The 22,428-nt window shown below is 37.0% G+C and overlaps 1 protein-coding gene across 5 annotated transcripts in view; it reads left to right on the top strand.

Moving 5' to 3' along the window:
• Positions 1-22,428, top strand: part of ASAP1 (ArfGAP with SH3 domain, ankyrin repeat and PH domain 1) — a 156,174-nt gene that overhangs the window by 114,809 nt on the left and 18,937 nt on the right. For all 5 annotated transcript variants that reach the window (XM_051611203.1, XM_051611200.1, XM_051611199.1 and 2 more), the window contains 9 exons: positions 299-462; positions 2,029-2,162; positions 3,244-3,335; positions 4,113-4,299; positions 6,745-6,830; positions 8,871-8,986; positions 11,977-12,044; positions 14,906-15,013; positions 16,313-16,541. In XM_051611203.1, the coding sequence (XP_051467163.1) occupies positions 299-462; positions 2,029-2,162; positions 3,244-3,335; positions 4,113-4,299; positions 6,745-6,830; positions 8,871-8,986; positions 11,977-12,044; positions 14,906-15,013; positions 16,313-16,541 (1,184 nt within the window). The remainder of the gene's footprint in view (positions 1-298; positions 463-2,028; positions 2,163-3,243; positions 3,336-4,112; positions 4,300-6,744; positions 6,831-8,870; positions 8,987-11,976; positions 12,045-14,905; positions 15,014-16,312; positions 16,542-22,428) is intronic.

Genomic DNA, 22,428 nt, shown 5'->3' with positions numbered 1-22,428 from the left:
CTCTTCCACAGCTTCTGCTTATTTGAGGAAATCGAGAACTGTGCTGCTTTGACTTTAAAATGGTTCACTAAAGGGACATTAAAACTAAGACATTGTCTTTTCTCATTCTTACTTACCTCTTACCTTTTCTCAGTTCTTTCCTTTCTGACTTTCATTTTCTCCCTACTTGCTCTATCCCACGATGCAGTTCTTCCCTGTATTCCCACTAATATTTTGTTCCTGGTGAGCTTTCTACAGTTTATAGATTAATTTGTGTTTGCAAATGCAGATCTTCATTAAGGTCTTTATCTTGTGCTAGATGGATATCAGTATTGACTAACAGCAAAGAAGAAGCATTAAATATGGCATTCCGTGGAGAGCAGAGCACAGGGGAAAACAGTTTAGAGGATCTGACAAAAGCCATTATTGATGACATACAGAGATTACCCGGAAATGAAGTCTGTTGTGATTGTGGCTCACCAGGTAATCTCAATTTGCTAATGTCATCAACTTCTTGTTGGGAGCAAAGTAATTTCTTTAAAGAAGTGTTCGTAGAGCTCAAACTAATTTTCTGAGTGGTGTGTTGATCAGTCTTCCACCTGTTTTTAAAAGAACAAATATGACTTTCATACATTAGTTCGTTTAATTCACTAAAATATTTTTGTGTGTTGTCTGTGCTTACTTCCAGCAGTTCAAGCCCCTCTGGAGTTTGAACTGTTCTTGTTGCACTGTCTCTAGATGCTTGTTGCACTTGAATGGAAGTTGCTTGGCATCACTGATCCTGTGCATGCTACTAAGTAGAAGTGAGTAATGCTTAGACACTGACTGTGGAAAAGTTGACCTGGCCAGGATCTTACTCTGAGGTTTTACCTTGACACGAGACTACTGGAATTGCAGTATCCAAAATACTCAGAGGCAGAATAAGTAGTCTTGTGCAAAAAAATAAGACCTAGAGTTGGAATCCTATCAGATGGTATCTTCAGAGGTACAAAGTCACAGGTCATTTGTATGTCACTTAGATCTGGAGAAGAGTCAACTTGTCCTAGAACTGCTGACTCGATGTGGTAGTTGACAGCTGTTACAGCTTTCAGATCTAAAGAGACACTTGAAGAAGGAGATACTAATTTGGAACTGACTAGACAATGGGTATCTTGAAGATGCTTCCTGATGCAGAACTGATCCGAATAAATACCTAGATAAAAATGCGAAGTGGAATATAATGATATCAAATCCTGGTATTGGTTCATTCAGTTATTTCCCATCACGTAGAGCTGCAGAAGCTTCAGATTGCAGTTTTCATTCATCTTTAATTTATAGTGAAGTTCTAAGCTTCACTCCTGCACCGCAGCTTGCTGCTGTAAAACTATTGATATAATGCTTTATCACTTACTATTTAAGATCAAGGAAGAGATTAATTTCAAGACATGTATGTATACAAAATGTGCCTGGAATCTTTTATTTTCCTTAAAAACTGGTCTTGCTTCTTATGTAACATTTATAGTATAGGATATTGAATATTACATGCAGATCTCCTCCATGACAGCAGTTTTCAGTTTTTTGCTGGACTAGCCACTGTTTCTTAAATTTTCTACAACATATCACAATTTTACATATTGGAAAATACTATGGAGTCTTTTATGATGAAAGACTATTTAAATTTTAAGAAGTAAACATTAAAACTTCAGAAATTTGTAACAGTGGGATTTAAGAGATCTGTCCCTTTTAAAAATAGGAAACAAAGAAACTTACCTTCTTTCTATGAGAAACAAATCCTAAATGTATTCAAATATGGTAATTCATTGTGGATTTGTAAGTCTAAACTCGGTGCATTTGGGACTTCCCCTAAATCTGAAAAACTTCATTCTGTTGGTATCAATTTGTGGTTAAATTTGTGCTATAGTTTGGGGAAAAAATGTGGAATATTCTTAATTTATTTTAATTTGTTAAAACACTAAATGAGGAATCATTTCAGAATACATTGGGATTTCTTACCACCATTGAAAACTTTTCTTGGAATCTTATTAAATGTTTTGGTTTTCAATTCTACAGATCCAACGTGGCTATCAACTAATTTGGGCATTTTAACTTGCATTGAGTGTTCTGGAATACACAGAGAAATGGGTGTCCATATTTCTCGAATCCAGTCTTTGGAATTAGACAAATTAGGAACATCTGAACTCTTGGTAAGTTTATTTAATTTAGAATGCATTTATTTTCTTAGTCTAATGTTGACCTACGTATAGGAAACATGCAGGTGTCTAATTTATGGTTATTTTTTTTTCAGGATAGGGGTTTTGCAGAATGTATTCTTCATATTTTTGTGTGTGTCTTACAGGAGCATTTTTAGTGATGTGTATTATTGATGCTTTTGGCCACTTGTCACTTCCTATGTTAATTTCCTGAGGTTTTCCAGGATAAATATTGACATCTGTTCTGATGAGTGCCATCCAAATGCTGCCTGTTATTAGCTGATCTGGACCCTAAATCAAAACAGTCTACAGTCTCATGTGATGAAAAAAATGAAAGCTAATATAACTTGACAAGTGACAATTTCCATTGCTAATTTTGACATAAAAATGTTGGAAGATTCTTTTAATGTGATGGAAAAAACCCTGTAACATTAAGGTTGTGAAAATAAGTTTATATGAGACTACTAAAAATAGGGAAAGAAAAAAAATACAAATAGATTAAAAAAGCCAGTTACAGCAGGTTTATCTCCCCTGCTGTGTTTGCCCTGGAAGAAAACACTTGTTATAGAAATTTTAGACAGGAAAACTGAGGGAACATAGACAACAGTTCTGGATTTCTGTATAGGTTTTAACTTTAGCAGTAGCACTCTCCTTGAAATCATGAGTTATGTGCAAAGTTACTGTTAATTTAAGTAAAATTTTACTGTGAATGACTTTCCAGTAGGCCTGAGTTTTTTCCCTGAGTAACTCTCTGATCAGTGTACTAGCCCTGTTTCAATGTCCGTGCTGCTCATTTCTCATTCTGGTTTTATATTGGAGGCAGATTGTCTTGCAATACAAATAATTAGCTGTGATTGTGAAGCCTGTTGTACAAGTTCTAGGTTGATAGGGTTCACACTTGAAAACAGTTTTAAGTTGCTTTATATTTAAATGTAATCATTGTGCTTTAGTTTTGCAATCCTGTGTGTTCTGTCTTTTGTAAATAGTGTGGAAAATGCATATTAATACTTCGGGTTTTAGGATGCTGTTAAACCCCCAAAAAATCCATCCTCATATATTTTTTCTCTTATTGCAGCTGGCCAAGAATGTAGGAAATACTAGTTTTAATGATATTATGGAAGGGAATTTACCTAGTCCTTCACCTAAACCCAGTCCGTCAAGTGATATGTAAGTTTTGAATCCCTAAATTCTTCAAGTTTACTGTGGAACATATGTCTAATGTAAAATGTCTTAAACAGTAACCAAGTTGGGAGGGGGGAGGCTTATGTGGCAGAAGATGGAGGGTTTTATTCCAGCTGTGGAGTTCCTTAGAAGTTCAGTCTCTTGTCATAAAATCACATTTTAGTTACCTCAGCTGCTCAGTGTTGAAAACTTTGTTTGTTTCAAGATTCATTACTTTGAATCCTGATGTTGAGTTCTGAAGTGCACCCTCAAGTGATAAACACAACTGGATTGAATGATGCTAGAGGCAGGTGCTGTCTTGAGATGGCAACGAGCTTTTTCTTCCTTCACCCTGTGTAGGACTTGCACAGAGAGCATAGCAGATGTGAATTTACCACAGAACACCTTTTAACCCATTGTGCTGTTTCCTAGCTGACTTAGTATTTTTACCATTTTTAGCATGATTTTCATGCTTATCATATTTTTAACAGGTACGTTTCCATGAGAAAGCACACTTCAAGCTTTGTATTTTCTTTGGTCTTACTCCCCAGAGTCAGAGTAATTTTCATATGTAACAAAAAATCAGGAATAAGATTGTCTACGTACCTTACTTTGGGCTTGTTTTCAAGACAGACATGCATTACAATAACTAACACAGTTTTATCCTGATAGTTTTCCTGTTCCCTTAACAGCTCCTGAGTGAGACAAGGTGATTTGAAATTTAAATCATTGACCCATTTTTCTAAAAATTTCTAAAACAAGCTCTATTTTCATACCCCACAGGACTGCACGTAAAGAATTTATCACTGCTAAATATGTAGATCATAAGTTCTCTAGGAAGACTTGTGCATCTGCAGCAGCTAAACTGAATGAATTACTTGAGGCTGTCAAATCCAGGGATTTACTTGCACTAATTCAAGTCTATGCAGAGGGGGTAGAGCTAATGGAGCCACTGTTAGAGCCTGGACAGGTAAGCTTATCAGGTAAACAAAGCAGAGTATTTTAAATAATGTGTGTTTGTAAAATGTCTAGGGCTCAGGCCTGCTACCTTAGATACCCAAGCAAGAGAAATAACATGAAAATGGTGGGGTTTTTCTTCCTTCCCTTAATGTGGCATCCCTGCCGTGGGGGAAAACTCTTATCATCAGTTGGTCTGAAGGAGTATAAAATGCAATAGTAATACCTTACACTGCTCTAGGGTCAGCTATAGTATGTTGAAAAGCATGTGTTCTGCAGAGTGTTTATTTTAGGAAAAGGCCCAAAGAGAGCAGGCTTGATGTGTTAACCCGGGGTCATCTGATATCACGGACAGTATCATATCTACTTTTAAAGTAGTTGCTGAAGGAACAGATTCCTGGCTGTATACAAGTCTCTGTTTATATGAGGAAAGAGCAAATCTAATGTCTTCACAGCTTCTGATGAAGCATTTACAGAAGTACAATTTCCTTTAATCAGGAAGAGAGATTTTATTTTTTTTTAAATAAAGTTCTGAATACCTGATGTTTCTTCTGAAGTCAGTAACAGTTTTTTTGGAAAAATCCATCTAAGTTGACCTCAATTATCCACATAGAAATGTTGCTCGAAAGCAACATATATTTTTTAATAGATAATTGATGCTGTATAACCACTTGGTCAGCAATGTTTTCTCCTATTACTTTTGTAACCAACTTGGAGTGATCTTGAAGAGTGTTTTCAAGAAATTCTGTGAAATTGGTTAACTTGGCAAAGTATAGACAGCTTGTCTGTGTTGAGTGGAGGGAATAAATTCACTGCAGTCTTAGCATTTGAGGTATCAGAGACTGCTTATAATGGAAACACATTGCAGAGTCTCTAACTACGAGGTAAACTTTCTATATTTGTCATCCATAGCAGTTACTACATAATTAGCTCCCTAGTATTTCTCAGCTATTACAGTCAGTCATACCTAGAAAGGTATGAACACCAATTGAGATGTATTCTGCAGGTAAGACATTTATTTTCTGTAAATTCTGTAAATTCTTTGATGTTTAATAGATACTTTATTAAAAGTTGTGACTTTAATTTTAAATATATTTACTGTAATATGCTTTTTTTTTATAGCTCTTTATGATCAGTAGGAATTAATGCAATCTGGTTTTAGATTGAGGTCTCATGCAACTTTTAATTAAACAGCATTTCTATTTTAATTCAAATGCATTAATGCTTATGCTTATGTTTATGTATAAAAAAATAAAGTATGGTTCAGTTTAAGTTCAAAAAGGTGAAAGCCTGTATTTGAGGAGGAACAATCCTGTGCCCTGATTCCCAGCTGGAAAGCAGCTTTGCACAGAAAGGCCAAGCAGAGAAAGGTTATGGTGCACATGAAGTTGAAGATGAGCCAGCAGTGTGCCCTGTGGCAAAGAAGGATAATAGTATCCCAGGCTGCACTAGACAAAGGATTGTCAGCAGGTCAAGAGACGTGATCCTTCCCCTCTGCTGAGCATGGGTGAGACCACAGCTGGAGTGCTGTGTCCAGTTCTGGGCTCTGCAGTACAAGAGGGACTTGGACATGCTGGAGAAAGGGCAGTGAAGGGCCACAAAGATGTTGAATAGTCTGGAACTCCTGACGCATGAGGAATTCTGAGAGACTGTTCAGTCTGAAAACAAAGGGGGAACTTATCAGTGTGTATAAATACCTGAAGGGAGGGTGCAAAGAAGACAAAGCCATGGTCTTTTCAGAGGTGCCTAATGACAGGACCAGAGGTGATAGGCACAGAAGGTTCCCTCTGGACATCATGCAACATTGTTTTTTATTGTGAGGAGGACAGAGCTATTGGCACAGGTTGTCGAGGAAGGTTGTGGAGTCTTCATCTCTGGAAATACTCAAAAGCTGTCTGGACATGGTCCTGGACAACCAGCTGTAGGTGGCCCTGCTTTGGGTGATGGGTGTTGGACCTGGTGACCTTCACAGGTTCTTTCCAACTTCAGCCATTCTTTGAGATTGACTGTATGTAAGATTATTATTTTGTGAATTTTTTCCTCTGGTTTTGTAGGAAATAATGTTGTGGCTGTGCCTGGTGCTCACCAGAGTGTCATAAAGCAACAAATACTCTAAACTCGCTTAGTGTTAACACTAACAGGATGCCTTTTAGTTTCTAGTTGCCAAAATGGTTCATGGCTCCTCAAGATTGTTGGATCAGTCCATCTGGAGAAAAAGGAAAGACTGATTCCAAGAAAGCTATGATCTCAGAAAGTGTGATGCCATTTCCTTTGAAAGCATGTGATATCTATTTGAGATCAGAAAGGCAATAACTGTTTGCATCCTAATTTCTTAATAATATTTTTCTGTTGAAAGGCTTGTTGTAAAAGAGTGAGTGACAAATATATGTATATCTGATGCTAATAAGCTTTGCAGAAATAAGACATAAAAATCTGATTTCTTTTTACATGTGTTTAGGAGCCAGGTGAAACAGCACTTCATTTAGCAGTCCGGACTGCTGACCAAACCTCTCTCCATCTGGTTGACTTCCTTGTACAAAACTGGTATGGGTTGCTCATTTTCATTAAATTGTGCATGAAAAATGAAGATGGTCAAAGCTGTCATTGCAGTACTTGGGACAGTGTTTGATTTATCACTTACAATCGTTCTCCTTAGATATGTTTCAAAAGAGCAAAGTTTAATACCTTTGAGTTGACCTTTGTGCTCCTAATGTGTAGATAGAGGGAAAGAAGTGTAGATTAAAAACATAGAAAGCAGTTATATAAAAACAGGATGAAAGGAAAAACTACATAAAGCAAAAGAGAACATTGATTTTAGAACACAAGACAAAATGAAACAATGCAAGCAAACAGTTCAAAGAAGAGATGACGAGTAAAGGTTCCAAAGAACATGCGAAGAAATTCTAGGGTAGAAAACAAGGATCTCTCTCAGAAGATTATGAATAGAAGCTGGATTGACTTTGAAAAAGTGTTCTAATAGTTAATAAACTGAAGAGCATAATGGTTTTGGCTAGTAATTTTCAACATCTAGTTTATTGGCTGAGCTGTTCTTTGTTGTCAAGAGATATGTTCATTGAAGTGAAAAACCTGATTGAAAACCTTTTCCTAAAGGGTGTAATGGTACAAGATTATTTTTTATGTATTTCACAATGTAGGTAATGATGAAATGAGATCAAGCCCAGCCCACCTGTATAGCATGCTGTTAAGTGCAGGCAGCAGCAGTCACTTGCTGTGTCAGATGGTTGTTTTTGCAGAGCGATGAGAGAGGAGGCCTGGGGAAACACAAGACTCAATACAACTTGCTTGAGCTGGCCAGGGGAAGGCTTGAAGATGTTTTTTGGTGTTTGTTTTCCCTCAGCATAGTGAGTCATACCTGCTATTGAAATGCAGTCAGTGAATACTTTTTTTCTTTTGCTTCCCCCCTCAACTAGTTTGTGTAATGTTGTGTGTGTGGAGTGTTAGAGAGGAAGTTTGGTCTTCAGGTAACACAGACTTGGGGTCCCTATTTCTGACACTGTCTCGTGGGCTATGCAGATTAGCTGTGTAACCTCTGCTTAACCTTTATTCTTCCACTACTCCCTCATGTTAAATGGAGTGCTGACTGTTGTAGGAGTGTCATTCAAGTAAAAAATAAAACTAACTAAAACTAAGCTAGTACTTTTTGCAAGTTTTTCAAGATCATAATTTTTAAAATGTCTTAAGAAGTTCAAATTATTACTTTGAGCATTATTAAGGGATTTGTTACTTTGGATGGTTATTTAAAATTATTTTGTTTAGTTATGAAGCTTCATAGTTTCTTCAGACAACTAGAATCTTTTATATGTTTCTGTCAGCTGTCTGTATTTCTATCTTGGTCTAAAATTTAAGAGCATCTTTATAAACATATGGGCTCTGCACTTACTGCTCAATATGGATATAGACTGAATAGAAGAAAAGTTGTCATCTCCTGCAGTTTTCTTTTCAGTTTTATAAATGTATTATATCAATCAAAATATGTTAGTAACTTTTTTGAGAAACCTTGTTTTCAAAATTCAAAACTGAAGGAAGTACAGTTTTAAAGAGCCCTGTGAACCCCTTCGCACAGCTTGTCTTTCCCTAACTTGGTTTGTATCCTTACATTCTTTCTTATGGCTTTTCTGTGCATCCTCACAGCCACCCTCTCCAGAGTTCCTTGAATGCCTAGGGCTTATTAACCTGTTCTAACTGTATCAAAATGATTTTTCGGATACTTTTTATTGAGCTAATTTGGCATATTTGAAAAATAAACTCCAGTAAAGTGGCAGGAAGAAAACAACTGCTGTGGCCTTAAAAAGGATTAGGCTTGAATCTTTGACTTTCACTTTTTTTAATGAACATCTTTATGTGCTCGGTCCTTTTCAAGCACAGCTCAGGAATTTCCAGAATGCTCAGAACTATTCTTAATAGTCTTTGACAGTAATGTCTAATTTAAAATGTATCTTTGTCCTGCACTTTGTATTTTTCCCGTGAAATATTTATGCATTTATTATTTATAGGGATGTTAGATCTGAAATGAATAGGACAGCATACTATACTTTTCTTGGTTCTTTTTTCTTTTGTATTTAGTGGAAACCTGGATAAGCAAACGGCATTGGGTAATACAGTTCTACACTACTGCAGTATGTATAATAAGCCTGAGTGTTTGAAATTGCTTTTGAGGGGGAAGCCAACTATTGATGTAGGTAAGTTCATAACTTAAAAATGAGAAATAAGGATTTCCTAAAATTTCTTTCTATTATTTTTAACCACTTGTATTTATGTCCCACTGTGGTAAATGTAGTTAATTCCATTCTGGATGTATGTGAGCTCTGTGTACACAACAGTTAATTTTTCTTTTAATATTAATGTCAGTCAGCACTGTTTCTTCACCCACCATGGTAGCTGATTAGGGAAGATACTAGCTTTCTGAGCTGCCTTTCTCCTTTTTGCATCTATGTGTGTGAGCGGTCTAACACTTCTTGTACCAAAATCAGTCCATTTTTCATTGTGGTTTAGCAAAAGTTTTAATTAAAGTAGAATTTCTGTGAATTGTTTTTTTACACTTAGGATAATCTCTCATATACTAGATGTTCTCCTTTTCCTGCTTTGTTTTCCGAGTTAGGAAGGTATTCCATGAATCCAGCTTGTCAGGCTCAGGAGCTAAGTATCATCAGCATGTCTATAAAATATTTGCATTCTGCCAGTTCTTGAGATAGGAAAGAAGCTTTCTCACAGTTGGTGCAAACTGAAGAGTATGAACTTTTATTTCTTCCTCTTTCCTCACAATTTTACTCCACTGACCAGGAAAAAAAAGCTAAACTGTTGCATAGCTCAGTGGCAGAAGTAACTGGTTTTCTTGGCCTTTTCATACATCCTTAGAAAATGTTCCAATATATAAGTCGAAGAATTTGGTGTGACCTTTTTTAGCAGATATGTCCCTATTAAGAAAATGGGAAGGCTATCTGAACAAGCTTGAATGTGTTTATTGATCCTTCCACTGAATTCTCTCATAGGAAAATGCCAGAGTGCTCTTACCTTTTGGGGTCTCTTTTTTTTTTTTTTTAATTCTTTCACATAGAAACTGTGCATCTTTAGGCCTTGAAACATCAGGCTTATTAAAAAAGGTTAGAAGCATGTAATCTGTGTAGACTCTTAAGCTGTGTGTTAATTTCAGTTAAGAAATACTATATATTAATAGAATCATAGAATGGTTGAGGTTGGAAGGGGCCTTAAAGATCATCAGGTTCCAATCTCCCTGCTTTGAGCAGGGACACCTCACACTAGACCAGACTGCACAAAGCCTCATCCAACCTGGCCTTGAACACCCCCTCCAGAGAAGGGCCATCAATAACCTCCCTGGGCAACCTGTTCCAGTGCCTTAGTACCCTCATGGTGAAGAATTTCTTGCTGATGATCTAAATCTCCCCTCTTTCAGTTTAAAACCATTATCCCTTGTCCTATCACTGCCATCTCTGGTGACAAGCCCCTCCCTAGCTTTCCTGTAACCCCTTCAGGTACTAGAAGGTGCTGTAAGGTATCCCTGGAGCCTTCTCTTCTCTAGGCTGAACAGCCCAAACTCTCTCAGCCTGTGGTTAGTAGGTGAAGGGAGGTTCTCCTCCCCCTCTATTGTGCCTTGGTGAGGCCACATCTGGAATATTGTGTCCAGTTCTGGGCCCCTCAGTTCAAGAAGGACAGGGAACTGCTTGAAAGAGTCCAGTGCAGAGCCACAAAGATGGCTAAGGGAGTGGAACATCTCCCTTATGAGGAAAGGCTGAGGGAGCTGGGTCTCTTTAGCTTGGACGAGACTGAGGGGTGACCTCATCAGTGTTTATAAATACGTGAAGGGCGAGTGTCAGGAGGACAGAGCCAGGCTTTTTTCAGTGATGACCAGTGATAGGACAAGGGGCAGTGGGCGCAAACTGGAACATAGGAGGTTCCATGTAAACATCAGAAAAAAAAAACTTCTTTATTGTGAGAGTGACAGAGCCCTGGAACAGGCTGCCCAGAGAGGTTGTGGAGTCTCCTTCGCTGGAGACATTCAAAACCCACCTGGACACGTTCCTGTGTGATGTGATCTGGGTGATCCTGCTCTGGCAGGGGAGTTGGACTAGATGATATTTCGAGGTCCCGTCCAACCCCTAGGATTCTGTGATTCTGTGATTCTCATCTACTACCATTCCTTTAATTCCTTTTCATATTAAAACTCCTGAACCATCTCAGATCTTGCCATATAGAGCCCTCCTTCTTCACGTGCTCTTAATTCTTCAAATTCACAGGTATTTCTAGATGCGAGACATGCTGTTGTATTTCTTAGAATTCATGACTGACATTCTATATGTAATATTACACATAGACATATTTGCTCATGAGACCTCAGTTTGATAGTTTTCATTTCCAAATCACAGAAATGCTTTACAATTTGGATATGATGTATAATCTTCCAGCTCCATGGGATTTCCAGCTATACTTTTAAGAATAAATTTTGCCTAAAGTTTGTCCACATAAGTTTGGGGTTTAAGGGTTGGTTTTGTTTCTTGAGACTTGCTACTTAGCGTCTAGAAAGCATCTAGAAAGTTGTTGTGCCAGAGGACCTTCTAGAGTGCTCAGATATGACCTTTCTGATCAGGCATTATTTTAAAATGTAAAACATACTATAGCCTTTATAAAGCTGAAATAGCTAGAAAGGTTTAAAGTTATTTTGTTCAAATGTCAGAATAGGACTTTTGTTTTCCAATTCAGGCTTCAAACCACTATGTACTAATCAAAGTAAACCAGGCTTGAATCAATATTTGCTTATTTTTTTTTTTTAAGTCCTAGAATATTTCTCTTTTTTTAAGCTATCTTGCCCTGTCTGCATGCTTTTCCTGGTTACTTACATATGAGTTTTACTAGCAAAGGAGTTGATTGGAGATTGAAATGACTAAATTTCCTTATATTCTCTGCTAGGATGGTTAGGAGGGATTTGGGATCTGTCCCAGCAGATGCTGCTGTTCAGAAAGAACCTGATGATACATGAAAGGCTTGAGCTTTTAGAGTGGAATCTTAAAGAGCTGCAGCTGCTATAGAGTAAATAGACATTTTTGATCACTTTTAGAAGTTACTCTGGTAAGAATAGTGAAACTTAATGAATTGATTCTTTTGACATCTCAAAGAATGGCTCTCTTTTTTTCTTTTTTTATTGCTAATTTTGTAGTAAACCAAGCTGGAGAGACACCTCTGGACACAGCAAAAAGAGTGAAAGCTGTTCAGTGTGAGGAACTGGTAAGGACTGGGGGACAGGGGAAGGGCAGGGGAAAGATGTTTATTGCTTTAAAGATGTCATCTACTTGTGTTATCATTACCACTGTATCTCAAACTTGGTATTGCTTGCCAGCTAGGTGTATGCTGATCAGAAGGCCTTACTAAAGATGCATATTTTCTGACTTCAGAACACAGTAGTTCATTTCTTTGTAACGGTTTAGTAAAAGGTCTTACTTCTATTAGAAGTACTTAGTTATTTTAACCAGCATACCTGAAGACTTTACATACTGGAGGGTCAGGTATTTGAATACCAATCAATGCATCATTCTAGGATATTTGGGCTTCACCACCTATAAAGTTCTGCTTAGAGACTTTTCTATCAGGAGTACAAAGCAACCCCTGAAATACCAAATCTGAGAAGACCTTTTAGGTCTGGATCATTGTTTGACTTTTCCTAGTTTATGTAACAGGAGAGATACTTCAGAGGTGGTGAAAGTAATCTTAGAATAATTGAAACAACTTGAAATTAAACCTTCTTAAAGGAGAAATAAGACAAAATTACATGTCTGGAAGTCAGGCTATCAAAAAATGTAAAACAACTGGTTTTGTGATATTTTGTCCCTCTTCTGAACATGAGCAGAGTATAAACTTTCCAGGATTTTAAGAATGTGTAAGTGATGTTAACAAGGCACCACTCAAGAACATTATTGGAGATCAAGAAATGGAGGTGTTAAAGGATTTTCCCAGGTCCTTTTCTGAAGCAGTGAGGCAGGAATGAGGATTCTACATGAGACCAACTATCTTGTTGGTTCTTAGCCCTCTAAGGCACCTCTCACCGTGCATTTAGTAGGCAAGTGAATTCAAGTGCTATCAAGGGAATAAAAAGTCTCAGTGGCAGTTTCACATTCAAGACAGAATCAGAAGAATTTACAAACCAGTTGTCACCTGGTGCTTGATTCTCTTTCTTGGAACTTCTTTGCCTCATTCTATTAATCCAAGAAAGATACCTGCTTCTTTGCAGCTGGTAATTTCAGTACCTTTCCACTGACAATTTAAAGTTCTTGTCATGTATTAATTAATTATTGCAACAGAGCTTGTCCTTCAGAAATTATTACAATAGTCCATATTTCTGGGGATGTAAGTCAACATTTTGTTATGGCTGATAGGGGGTACTCTCACTGACTTCTCAGTTACTCCTGTGTCTGCTGTGTAAGTACTGTTTCCAGTGCTGTGAGTATTCTGTCAGCTGGAAAACAGATCATCTGTACAACACCATTGGTATGGATTGTTTTTTTCTTTGCAATATATATTTAATAAAGTAACATCTGCCATGAATGTGGACCAACAGATTGTATTGTAGAACAAACAAAAAGAGGTGGATGTTATCACTGAGCTTATCTAGCTGTTAATAATTTCAATGATTGAGATTGAGATTCTGCTAATGCCTCCCTGTTTTTTTCAGTTCACTGTGGTAGAGCATTTATGCCTTTTTTCTTGTTTTCTTTTCTGAAGAAGAAAATTATTCCTGTGCTTTTCTTAAAAGTGGCAGTGAAATAAGGTTAAGAGTTGTTCCAGATTTTTCTGGGGGAAGATGGTTAAAGGCTCTCCTGATTCAACTAGTGCTAAGTAGACTACATTTCAAAGGATCTGAAGGAATAAATGATGGAAAACCTGAGCACTGAAAATGATAATTTTTTGCTTCAGAGTAACCATGAATTGAAATAGTTCTTTTTACTGGTTGTTGAAGTAGTAGATTCTTAAAGAATGTGAATAAATAAGCTGGTAACGTACAGTTCCAGCCTAGAAAGCCAACTGTGTCCTGGGCTGCATCAAAAGAAGCGTGGCCAGCAGATCAAGGGAGGTGATTCTGCCCCTCTATTCCACTCCCTTGAGACCCCACCTGGAGTGCTGTGTACAGCTCTGGAGCCCCCAACAAAAGGTGGGCATGGAGCTGTTGGAGCAAGTCCAGAGAAGGGCCGTGAAGATGATCTGAGGGCTGGAGCACCTTTCCTATGAAGGCAGGCTGAGAGAGTTGGGGCTGTTCAGCCTGGAAAGGAGAAGGTTCTGAAGAGACCTTGCAGCATCCTTCCAGTACCTGAAGGGGCTACAGAAAAGCTGGGGAGGGACTTATACAATGGCCTGCAGTGATAGGATGAGGGGGAACAGTTTCAAGCTGGAAGAGCATAGATTTAGGTTAGACATTAGGAAGAAATTTTTGACTGTGAAAGTGGTGAGACACTGGAACAGGATGCCCAGGGAAGTTATGGAGGCCCCATCCCTGGAAGTGTTCAAGGCCAGGCTGCATGGGGCTCTGAGCAACCTGATCTAGTGGGAGGTGTCCCTGCCCATGCAGTGAGGACGCAACTAGATAATCTTAAATGTCCCTTCCAAATCATTCTATATTTAATTGGGGTGGCAGAGTAGAGGAATTTTATGCCAAATATGCATCGGCCTTATCCAATGAGAAGGAGGAAAATATTTCAATAAAGGATAAATAACTTTTATATTTATTCCAACACAAGGATTGTGAATTTGGAGTGGTGGTAGTTGTATGTACCAGAATTTATAAATAGGTTTTGCCATTCCTTTTTGGAAAGGAGGGCTACAGATGCATTCTGCTTCTGTGCATGTATCTTCTCTTCATGTCATCTTTTTAAATACTTGTCTAACATGGCAGCTTCTCCCCTTTTTGCCTTTTATTTGTTTTTCATTACTTCAAATAAATGAAAAATGTTTGTGTCGTTGCCCCAAAATAATTTCTTTTTAATGTCTGGAAAAGTTTTAAACCTCTAAATATTTCAGTTTATTGATTGTTGTTACAAAACTAACTTTGTGGACACCAAAGGAGCAGCAAGTCTTTTAACAAGAGTTATTTATTTCAGCTTTCTCAAGCCAAGGCAGGAAAGCTAAACCCACATGTCCATGTAGAGTACGAATGGAATCTTCGGCAGGAAGAAATTGATGAAAGTGATGATGACTTAGATGATAAGGTAAGCATGAATTACTGATAGGACTTTGTAGCAAATAACACAAAAAATTCTGATATTTGGAAATAAGTGGAAATTAGACATCCTCTTCAACCTTTTTTTATTCTTAGAGATTTTTTTTTTTTGGGGGGGAAGCTAGTTCTCAGGCCTATATAAAAACTGTCAGTGCTTTTTGAATACGCTGTCAATCAAGTTATTATGGACTTGAGTTTGAGAAGTTTTGCATTGACAAGACATGCAATATAAGTCAGTAAATGTAGGTTATTTTGTCATTTTAACCCCTTCTGAATTCTAGGCTGTTCCTTTTTAGCTGGAGGAAATCCAAAGCTGATTTTTTTCCATAAATTAATTAAAAATCTAGTTGTTGAATCAGTTCTGTTTTTCAAAAGCTGTGCTTTACACTTAATTTCAGATTACACAAAGAAGTAATGGAAAGATGAAACTTGAGGGCATAGGAAAATTGTCATCCTAGAACATGTGAAAACTTAGATTCAGTGTCCTACTTTAGCAAGTCAGTTAATTACTCTGTGCTCTGTTTCTGTAAGAAGTGGGAATACACCTCTCCCATTGTATATGGGTGCTGTAGAAAGAAATGTGGTCAACTTTTCATTTTCTGTGATGCCTGGAACTGAAAAATTCAGCAACCCAAATAATTTGCATATCCTGAAGGACAAAATTATTATCTGCAGGAAGCCTCAGGAGGATGACTAATGCTGTATTGGAGATAATAGTCTGCCTGAACCAGAGCTGCAGTGAAACAGATCGTGCTGCATATGCAGCTATTAATACACAGCAGTCAAAAATTGCTGTGTAAAATTTCACCAAAGAGCAATTATATAAGTTTAAAAGAGCCCTACCACTGCACATATTGCTAGTTGAGTCAACAAATAAATCTGATGTGTCAGAAGTGGTTATTTCGTTTTAATATGGATCAGTGGGGTAATATACTTGATCTTTGAGGATAACTGGTCTGAGTAAAGAGCTTTTTAAACTGAAAATTACTCTTATGTTCTAAAAGGTTTATGAGGCTTTTATTAGTTTATTATTTAGTATTTTGTGTTAAGGATAAATCTAACTTTGTACACGATGACTTATTGGTGCTAAAATTTATTTTTTAAGTTAGAGGAGAGCATCTTGGGGTTGGATCTCAGAGAAAGGGAGAAGTATGAGCTTATTTGTCCAGTAAATAAATAAATCATGCTAGTGTTAACTAGAAGATATTTTGTTATATTCTTTCCCAAACACATTGACTACACTTCATGTTTAGACAGCTGTATAGTATATTTGTTTTTCTATTCACAGCCTAGTCCTATAAAAAAAGAAAGATCTCCAAGGCCCCAAAGTTTCTGTCACTCTTCGAGCATTTCTTCCCAAGACAAACTGACTCATCCTTCATTCAGCACTCCTAGAGACAAACAAAGACTCTCCTATGGAGCTTTTACGAATCAGATTTTTGCTTCTACAAGCACAGATTCACCCACCTCTCCAACTGCAGATGCTCCTCCTCTTCCTCCCAGAAATGCTGGCAAAGGTAAGTCTGTCTTCAAGCACTTGCAAACAGTTGTTTTTCCACAGTTGCCCTTCTTTTAACCAGGTACCTTTCAGTGTTTCAAGATGTAGTGTGGTTTTCTTACTACATAGATGCACCAGTACATACAGTGAACGTTCAAAATCTCCAAAAAGGAGGGGTGCGCAGTGCTTTACAATGGACTCATTCATAAAAGTGTACATGAATGGGCAAAAAAAGACAATACTCTGCCAAATAAAAGTCGATTGATTTTATTGCTTTTCATATTTTGGAGAAGCATTTTTAAGCATTTGCAGACACAAAAATACAAGTGTTTTAGGAGAAGGCTGGTGGTGCATAGTGCTATACAGTGATGTGCTGTTAAATGTATGGCAGGGAGGGCCAAGAAACAAAACTGTGGAGGAGAGGAGGTGCAAGAAGACTCCCTCTCCTTTCAATGAGACAGTGGGAGAAGAAAAATACTGGAATGACCTGTGAAGTGCTAAGCAGGCTGATATTCTTTCCCTCAAAGTTCCTTCCCTAAGTGCATCAATTCTCTCTTCCTTTTTGGTGAGGGCTAAAGAAGTGTAAAGAAAGGCAGTAAAAATAGCAAACTAATTGCCAGTTAGTTAACGAATAGTTTATGCACTGAAGTTGTAAACTAAACATCACCCTTTCTTCCCTGAGTGAAACAACCCTTTTGCTTGTACAATTATTCATAAAGAAGGTTCAATCATTTCTGCAGTCTATATTTAGTTGAAATGAATGAGGTGCTTTTTCTCCTTAGTAACAGTAGTAACACTCTTGGTAGTGCTTGAAAGAGAAGATAATTCCATGAGACTTACTCGTGCAGCTGTAGTGGATGGTGGTACTTTGACCTAGATACGTATGAAGTTTAAGTTTAGAGGACATTCTTTAGGGAGCAAAACCTGTTATTTTATGATAATTCATGCAAATCTACTTTCTAGAATAAAAAAAAAAGCTTTCATCTTATTTTACTTATTTGACTGAGAAATAGCCAAATTGTGTTTTTTTATGACAGCTTCAGTTGTGATGAAGGCTACAGTGTAGTTCAAGGCTTCAGCACTTATGCTGAAGGATGCTCCCTTTTGCTAGCACTGCTATAACTTCTTAGTTCATTTCTTCAACTGGTAGTTGACTTTTATCCCAAAAAAAAATAAAGAACTGATGTCACGAGAAAGTGAAAGAGAAAAAGGGACAGAGCAGTCTGTTGGCATCAGGTACCTGCTTTTATACATGGTACAGAATCTGTGCTTAAAAACTACTGTTCCACCATTAGCCTTTATCACTTACTGGAACCTTTTTAAAATTAATTCCATGGCTCTATTTTTAAAATGGGTTTATTTTGCATTAAGAGGCAAAGCAATTTTTCTGGGGTGTGCATTTTCACAATCTGAGTTTCTTTATATAATTTTTATTTGTACTTCTTGTGACTCTACTATGTTAACCTTCCTGTTGGCATTACATATTTCTAACTTTTTCGCTCCTTCCCCACGTTATTTACATGCAATTAACAGTCTGCCACTAATTGTCCATTGTTAGACACACTATACTGGTTTAGACATTCCTTCACTCTGACCTCAGATAACTTTTCTGTCATAAAGGTGCAAGACTTGGAAACTAATAATGAATTCCATTTTCCTAAAAAGGTTAAGGAACCTGTGTCTTGTATCTCTACACTGCTTAGTATGTTGTCAGCTTTCAGTTGATTCTAATCCCAGGGAGGTTGTGGAGGCATTATCCCTGGAGGTGTTCAAAAAAAGGGTAGACGTGGTGTTTCAGGAGATGGTTTAGTGGTTACGGGTGGTAGGGTGGATGATTGAACTTGATCATCTTGAAGGTCTTTTCCAACCTTGATGATTCTATGATTCCATAATAATGACCATTATTTCTTTGTCATTATATAGTGTAGCTTTCAAAGGGACTCTTCTCTAGGAAGGGAAATGTTTTTGTCCACATTTTATTCTAAGTATGCCTCGAAGTTTCGGAAGTGTTAGACATTTTCCTAGGTGTTCCTGCAAACTTTCCCAGACAAGTGAATCAACTCAAGACCAAAGCTGCTTGGAAAGAAATGACACGTTGGTTTTTTTCTGTTTTCATGGTGAGGATCAAGCAAAAGAAATCCTGATTTATGCAACAAAATAACGTGATGCTATCAGAAAGAGAGAATCATTGCCTTTTAATGCCAATAGTTTAATTAATGACTTTATCAGGGTGCAATATGCCAGATTCACAGTGTAAGTCTTGAGTGAAGGGTTGAATAGAACTGCTGTTAAGTTTGTTACTCTGCTTCTCTGCTTCAAACGTGCCAAAATTTTAGCCTGTCAGTGATGCTAGGTTTTCACTTGATTTCCATTCAATAATACTATAAAATATATCATCAGTTTTAGAAGTTTCTCTTAAATACAGGTCAGTGATGTCTGTGTTTACAAGACTCAAAAGGACACAGCAAAGTGACAAGTGCATAGAATATTCATTGGCCTGGAAAAGTCGCTCTAGAAATGTCATTGGAGATGCACTTATGCTTTATTATAAACTGTGCTACACCCTGTTGTCTTCTCTTGCTCCCAAACAGATTGCTTAAAAGAAAAAGCAGAGTCTGCTCACATTCGTAAGACACTGGTAACACATCTTAATTAAGGAGTCTGAGATAATTGTGTTTCTGTAGGAAAAAATAATCCTTTAGAACTTACCTGATCTTTTAAGACAGTAGTAAAATAATACATCCCTTAGTCAAAGTTTAACATACAAGCTTGCTTATCAAATCCATTTTTATTAGAGAAGTAATCTGATCTTTGTCCTTGCTCTGCTGTGAGGCCCCAGCAGACACTATGGAACCCTGCTAGAGCATGGAGGCAGTCAGTAGGAAATGGAAAGCTGGTGGGATCTGTATTTTCAAAGTAGGCAGGGACTTTTCAACTTTAATGGTTTTTATCCTTTAAGGCATACCAATAAAACTCTTCTCCAAAACATGTTGTATATTTAAACAAAACCACTTCCCTGTAGCCCTCTGTAAGCTGGCTTCATTGGCCAGAGAAGTTCCTTGGTAGAAGGGTTCCATGGTGTTTGCGGAGATGCCCCAGGGGACTGGAAACCATCAAGTGTGAACATTGTGTTGGGGAGAGAAGGTTTAAGCAATTTATGTAACGCACACCACTCTTGCCTGTGGTGTTCAGTGTGTATGGTGTCTAAAAATTAGTTAGATTCATCATTAAAATTGCTTAGGTACATTTGTTGGAGGACGTGTATGTGGGGATTTTTTTAAGTTTCTCCATATGTCATTACAATTCAAGTCCAGATTTTCCAGTTCAATAACTTTTCAAAATATTCTTAAAAATGCTGGAACATTAGTATGTTCTACTCTGTAGCAGCTTATTTGTGGATACATTTGCTTTCTGCTATCTCTGCTACAGAGTTAGTTAATCCTAGTAAAGTGAAGAGTACAGAGTGAGTACAGTAGCTGTGTAAGTTAACTACTGTATGCCTTGTCCTGTAGTTTATCTGAGGTTATTCATGTTCGGCCTCTTTGTGTTGTCAGCCAAGTCTTCTGCCTGTAACATTCAGAAAACCATCTTTTTCATTAGTCTTTCCAGCCTACATTGTGGCTCCAGGCACTTCTCAGGTCTTCTGCCTGTTTTGTTGTTTTTTTACAAAAAGCTTACAAAAATAATCACCATTTAAGTAGTTGCATGACTCAGCACAGTAGCCAGATAAACTTTTTTACAATCTTAATTGCAAGTCCAGTGTGAGGGCAGTGTTGATAACTAGTTTTGTAGACGTGTTAGGTAATCTACAGGTTTTCTTAGGCCAGGTTTCCCTAATTTTGGCAGAAAGCTAATTGTTTTTTAATGGTTGTGCCTATTTCTCTCATATGGAATGAACATAGGTGTTAAAGATCTGTTTTATGTAATTGATTTTGGATCTTCAGCATGCAAATTTGTATGTTTTACACTCTTCCACATCTCTAATGTTAGGTACACAAATCTAGCAGACATCCTTTGTGTCATGCAATCGGTGTCTTCATTGCTCACAGCATTAGAGATCTTCACAAGTATATAAAATTACTTGTAGCAACATTGTCATTTAGCTTTAGTGATTTTTCTCTCCTTGATGTCTGTGTCAAGGCACTACCCGGAGAGAAGTCATACAAGTTTGTTTTTGTTTTGTTAGATTAAACAAACCACATCTCTCTCACATTTTCTGATAGGAAGTGTTGTCATTCTCCAGTCATCCAAGCTGTGCTTTCATCACACTAGCCCTTCTCTGACCTTTGCTGTTTAAATCAGCTTTCCTAAATAGAACTGACAGAAAGTGCAGGAACAGCATTAAAATATTGCTGTTTTTGCTGGAAATACTGTATCAAAACATCCTTTCATCCTATTTTCTTTTTCATGGTTGCATCATACTGTGGCATATGAGGCATTACACAGGTAGAGTTTACTGTCATTTTCAGAGTCCCTAATTTAAAGTACAAATGCTTTCTTAGTTTACCATTTTAATGTGATGTATACTACTGTATTTAATCTTATTTCTATTATAAGGTCTTTGAGGTCTTCAAAATAAACAGAAGAAACTGGAATGCTTTCAGGATTCTATGGCTTTCTTGCATATGCTTAAAAAACGTTTTTAATATTCTTCTAATTGTGTGTGGCCCCAGTCAAACTCAGTATCTTTTAGTACCATAATAGGAAAAGAAAGCTGACAACTGTTCATTTCATGTGGCTTTTCACATTTGGGCATCGACCCAAAATACAGCATTCTTTAATATACATTTTGGCTCTTGTTTGTTTGTTTTGTTTTTTTTAAAATTTCAAACAGGACTTCTTTAGCATTAATTATAGAATATACTTTAGATGCTATTGTTGAGTAAGTGTATATTCTTAGCTTTCTCATTCAGCATGATTGTAATTTATTTTTTTTAATTATGGTCTTATTTTCACTACTGAAAATTCATGATCTGAAGTAAGACAAACTGAAGAAGGCTTTTAGTTATATTATCTCTGCAAATATGTCACTCACAAGAACATAAAAAATAAGTATAACAACACTTGTAAATGAAAATAGTCTTTTTAATATAAACTTACTTTCCTTTGCAGTACCTGTTCTGCCATTAACTGGAATACTGGTTCTTCCATATCTCTCATTAAGTGGTAAAAAAAATAAATATAAATGTGAGGTTTTTACACTCTAAACCCACTATTTCTTGACTGAATGATAACAGCTTTGCATGGTTTCACAAGTACACAAATTAATTGGTACTATACTAACTGCACAAAAGCTGAAGAGCAAGGCACTATTAATTACAGACTGTTTACAGTCATTTAACTTCAATAAATTTGAGATTTGGTCTATTTACACATGAAAACATGAGCCCTGTAGTGAGAAGAAGTTATAAAAGTTGACAGCAGCGTAACTGAAAGCAGCTGCTCCCCAGCTAACTGAGAAAAAGAGGGCTCAAAGGAAACAAAATTTAAAATATATACACATATATAGGCTTGTTTGAGGAAAATTATTTACATGAAATGTGAACATCACAACTATGTCAGAAGTCATCATTAAGATGACTATGGAGAGAATGGTCGGTTTAATTGCTGCCTGGTTAGAATCACAAAATAACTAGAAACATAACTGAGTGTCACTTAGAAATATCTGGCCAGCCTTGCATTGCTAAAAATACCATGTAAGAATTTTTTTGAGATTTTGTAAATATATGTGTACTACAATGTATTTTATAATAGTTGTACTGACACTTTGTACGTCATCAGATCTTTGTATTATTCTACCAGTTGTTTCCATAAACTGAGATCCCAGAATGTTTCCCACATTTGCTTTATTCAAAGCATGTGACTTTATACCTCTTTCTGAAAGATGTTTTGAAGTTTTTCTTTAT

The sequence above is a fragment of the Apus apus genome, chromosome 2 (assembly GCF_020740795.1).
Source record: "Apus apus isolate bApuApu2 chromosome 2, bApuApu2.pri.cur, whole genome shotgun sequence".
NCBI classification, from domain to species: domain Eukaryota; kingdom Metazoa; phylum Chordata; class Aves; order Apodiformes; family Apodidae; genus Apus; species Apus apus.
This window is presented reverse-complemented; position numbering and strand designations above follow the sequence as displayed.